General features: G+C 49.5%; 1 protein-coding gene across 1 annotated transcript in view; it reads left to right on the forward strand.

Annotated features, from left to right (window-relative positions):
- Positions 1-4,386: 4,386 nt before the first annotated feature.
- Positions 4,387-4,798, forward strand: part of Ina (internexin neuronal intermediate filament protein, alpha) — a 10,971-nt gene continuing 10,559 nt past the window's right edge. The window contains exon 1 of the mRNA XM_013017595.1: positions 4,387-4,796. Coding sequence (XP_012873049.1) covers positions 4,387-4,796 — 410 coding nt within the window. The remainder of the gene's footprint in view (positions 4,797-4,798) is intronic.

The raw sequence follows: 4,798 nt of genomic DNA on the forward strand, positions 1-4,798 counted from the left end.
TGCTATCTAGTACCCAGGCACCCACTACAAGGGTGACATGCAAATCTAACCAGTCCATATTAAAAATTTTTTAAAGAAGAAGCAGCAGCAAGCTGGGCACTGGTAGCTCATGCCTGAGATCCCAGCTAGTAGGAAACTGAGATCTGAAGATAACAGCTCTAAGCCAGCCATGGCTGAAAAGTCTATGAAACTCTTATCTCCAATCAACCAACAAGCTCGAAAGTGGAAGGATGTGTGGTTCAAGTGGTAGATGGCTAGCCTTGAGCAAAAAAGCCAAGTGAGAGTTCAAAGTGAAGAGGGGGGAAAAGGAAGAGAGGAGGAGGAGGAAGAGGAGGAGGAGGAGGAGAGGGAAAAAGAGGAGGAGGGGAAGAGATGGAGAGGAGGTGGAAGAGGGGGAGGGGAAGGGGAGGGGGAGGAGAAAGAGGTACAGGAGGGAAAGATGGGAAGAGGGAGGGAGATACACAGCAACAAAACCAAGGAGCTGTCCATGGTACTGAACTACAACTGAACAGGAGAGTCTCCTTGCTTCTTGGGAGACTTGGTTCAACATAGTCTCAGACTTAACAGTCTGTGAATGAAAAGAAAGTTCTGAGAAGGTGGAATGAGAGGAGAGTAAAGAGTGAATGGGGATCTAGGGAAAGGGAGAGGGAGATAAAAGGAAAATATAGATGCTCAGATTTAAGTACCAAGAAACTGCTAAAGTCAAAACAGAAACTTTAGCCAGGTGCTGGTAGCTCATGCCTATAATTCTAGCTACTCAGGCTGATATATGAGGATTGCACTGCAAAGCCAGCCAGGGCAGCAAAGTCTGTGAGACTCCTATCTCCAATAAACCACCAGAAAACTGGAAGTGGTGCTGTGGCTCTGATGGTAGAGCACTTGCCTTGAGCTGAAGAGCTGAAGGACAACTCCCAGGCCCAGAGTTCAAGCCCCACAATGGACAAAAAGAAAAAAAAACAGAAAATTTATTTTTCTATTATTCTATTCTATTCTATTCATTTGTTTTGCTAGTACTGAGGGCTTGACCTAAGGGTCTCAAATGGCTTAGCTGGCCATTTAAACCTCACAGTAATCTCATGAGACGTGAGTCAAAAGTTCTGAAATCTAAATTTCAGAATGGATCCTGAATAAGACCTGGGAATCTGAATTTATGCTCTCAGGAAATTCTAGTGTTCAGCAAGTAATGCATTCAAGGCCACATGGTTAGGATTAACTACAATATAAAACTAACTCTCTCAGGGAAAGAACTTTGCCAAAAGCATTCCTGCCTGTGGGACAGCTAATATCTAAAAATGAAGAAAGAGCTGAAGGCCACCAACTAAATCCTTGAGACCAAGGGGAGTGGTGAGTGTTGCCAAATGCCGCAGAGAGATTGGGGAGGATGTGGCATGATGGAGAACTGGGGACTGACAGAGCAACAAGTCTGTGGCTCTGAGTGCACCACTAGAGGAAGAGGAAGACACCATCCTGGCATGGCCAGGGCACTCTTTCAGGAAATGTGGCCAGCTGGAAGGAGTTATAGATTGTGGTTCAGCCAAGATCACTCCTTTGTAAGATGATAGCTCTGTGCTGAAATTATTAAAACCAAACATCTGGATTTGGGGGCAGGATATCAAGGAAAAGAAGGGGAGGAGATCCAGGAAGAAAGCTCAGATAAGCTGTGAGATAATGCAAACTGCAGCCCACTCTCCACATTTCCCAGGACCATTGACATTTTGTTGTATTTTGTTTTGTTGTTGCTTCACTTTTTCTGCTCTATGTAGACTCTGGTCATTAGGGTGCTTGCTTCTATTGGAATATGGAAAGGTTAAAGAATGTCTTGGAGGGCTGGGCACGTGGCTTAGTGGTAGAGTGCTTGCCTAGCACGCATGAAGCCCTGGGTTTGATTCCTCAGTATCACATAAACAGAAAAAGCCAGAAGTGGTACTGCAGCTCAAGTGGTAGAATACTAGCCTTGAGCAAAAGAAGTTCAAGGATAGTGTCCAGGCCCTGAGTTCAAGGTCTAGGACTGGCAAAAAAAAAACACTCTGATGATTTTTAGTAGTCCTGTGTAACAGGGTCGGAACTACATGGGAACTATAACCCAGAAAGTAGAGCTTCTGATCATCTATGTTGTTTCCACTTTGAAATACTCAGGTGGGTACCACAATCAAGGTTGACTGTGTTCTGTTCCTCAAGGGGCAGCCTGTGAAGCCCTGGCATGCACACTGCAGTGAACAGTATCCTGTACTCCTCTCACAAAACCTAATTCATATCCTCTTTCTGGTGGGTATGAAGCAACATCCTTTCACTTGAAAGACAATGATAGTGACAATAAGTTCTTATCCAAGATTGTAGGCTCCATGTTCATCAACCTAATCTTTCATAACCCTGGGGAAGTAGGTGTCATTAACCCCACATACTTACTAAGTGACAGAAGGCACAATTGAACCCCATCACCTCTTGACTCTGAGTCCAGTGTTCTTCCAATTACAAGTAACTTGCTAACTCTTTGAAGCCCACATTAGCCTATTATGGCTGAATAGAAATAAGCAAGTCTCATTGGGTAAGAAGAATTCTGTAGTGATGAAAGAACCTATGTTGGTCTTTGCTGCTAGTGACCTTTGGCAGGGTGTTTCTCTGCTTTGAAGAGAGGCCAGAAGGAAAAAACAAAACAAAACAAAAAAACCTATGCACAAGTGCTGGCACAATGACTGGCAGGTACTCTTCCATCCTTCGCCAGCCTGGGTCTTTCTAAGCCCAAAGACATCCTAATTGAGCCTAATATAGGTTTTTGGTGCACTATGAGAAAACAAGGTTGTGTCAAGGCCTGACCATCTTCCACAACCAGCCCAAAACCAAGAGATATACTCCAAAGTCCTTTCCTTTGGAGGCTTCTCTAGGCAATTCCCTACCCCATAAAGTGAAATTAAGCTTATCCTAGAAATACAAGATCTTCCAAGAGTAAACAAAGGACTTCAGACTGTGAAGTACAACTGAAAGGGAATTCCTACTGCCTCTCCAAAGCCTGCTCCCACCCTGAGTGATACAATAAGCTTGAAGATAAGCATCCATCACCTAGCACACATCTATCTTTTCACTGTGCAGCAAGGTCAGCTCAGTCAGCAGTGCTCTTCCCCACTTCTGAAATTTTGACTAAACTTAAGAAGTGGCTTAGCAGAGCCAAGAGAACCAGAAGACTGACTAGAACCCCAAATACCTACAGGGCCAGACAGGTAATGAATTCACACTTGTCAAAGAGGGGCACAGTGGACATGAAAAAGTCAGCATAAAGCCAGGCACCAGGGGCTCACATCTGTAATCCTAGCTATTCAGGAGCTGGGATCTGAGGATCGCGGTTGAGATTTTCTCCGATTAACCAGCAAAAAGCTGGAAATGGAGCTGTAGCTCAAGTGGTAGAGTGCAAGCCTTGCGCAAAAAAGTCAGGGACAACGCCCAGACTCTGAATTCAAGCCCCGCGTGCGCGTACACACACACACCACCACCACCACCATTCTGAAATGTTTTGAAATATAGAGCTTTGAATAATAGCAGCAACAACAATAAAATACAGCGTTTTAAAAACAAATCTCTGTACCCCCGCCCCTTTCTCCAGCCTTCCATCCTGTGCCTTGTTAATGAACTCCAATAATTCCGAGTGCTTTCTGTTATTTGCAGAGCTGGGCCCCTTTCTCCCACCTTTTTGTTTTTTTACCACTCCCTCCCCCACTACATCCTAGGGCTCACGTACTTTGCGGCCCCGCAGGCTTTCTGCACACCCTCCCATCCTCGGAGCTGCAGAACCGGAGGGAAGCTTTCTTTCAGCCGCAGAGCCCCACTTTCAACCCCATAGACCCACTTTCAACTCCGCCCTGGCGCCCTGGAGACGCCTGAGGGAGGCGACAGGGCCTCGCTCTGAGGACCCCCTACTCTTCCTGGAAAACCCAGACCTCCTTCTCGGTAACTCTGGAATGGAGATGGGCGTAGAAGACGCCTTACAGAAAGCCTGCTCTCCCCGCTGAGACTCGAGACACAGAGTCTTGGGGTTTCTGGCTCGTAAACTCAGATGTCCAGGCGTTCCCCCTCTCCTCTGGTCACTTTCCATCACGATCGGGTCTTGGGGAGTTGCGCTGCGCACGGCGAGAGGCTCTTAACGCACACCGCGCTGCCCCTGCGCCCCGAGCGCAAGGCTGCGGTAGTCACCGAGCTTCCCCGCCCCCGCTCCTGGGCGCCCCTCTTCCCTCTCCGCGACGGACCTAGAGCAGAAGCTCCGCCCCCAACGCACCGCCCCGGCCCCGCGCTTTAAAACCCGGTGCGCACCGCCCCACCGCGCCCAGTCTGCCGCACCTCTCGCATCCTGGGTAGACTCAGCCGCAGCCGGACACACGGCCCCAATCCCCCCGCACCATGAGCTTCGGTTCCGAGCACTACCTGTGCTCCTCCTCCTCCTACCGCAAGGTGTTCGGGGATGGCTCTCGCCTGTCTGCGCGCCTCTCCGGGGCCGGTGGCCCGGGCAGCTTCCGTTCACAGTCGCTGTCCCGTTGCAACGTGGCCTCCTCAGGCGCCTGCTCCGGGGCCTCGTCGCTCGGTCTAGGTCTGGCCTACCGCCGGCTCCCGGCGTCCGAGGGGCTGGACCTGAGCCAGGCGGCGGCGCGCACCAACGAGTACAAGATCATCCGCACGAATGAGAAGGAGCAGCTGCAGGGCCTCAATGACCGCTTCGCTGTGTTCATCGAGAAGGTGCACCAGCTGGAGACGCAGAACCGTGCGCTGGAGGCCGAGCTGTCCGCGCTGCGCCAGCGCCACGCCGAGCCCTCGC

Source organism: Dipodomys ordii, unplaced genomic scaffold (genome assembly GCF_000151885.1).
Source record: "Dipodomys ordii isolate 6190 unplaced genomic scaffold, Dord_2.0 Scaffold36, whole genome shotgun sequence".
NCBI classification, from domain to species: Eukaryota; Metazoa; Chordata; class Mammalia; order Rodentia; family Heteromyidae; genus Dipodomys; species Dipodomys ordii.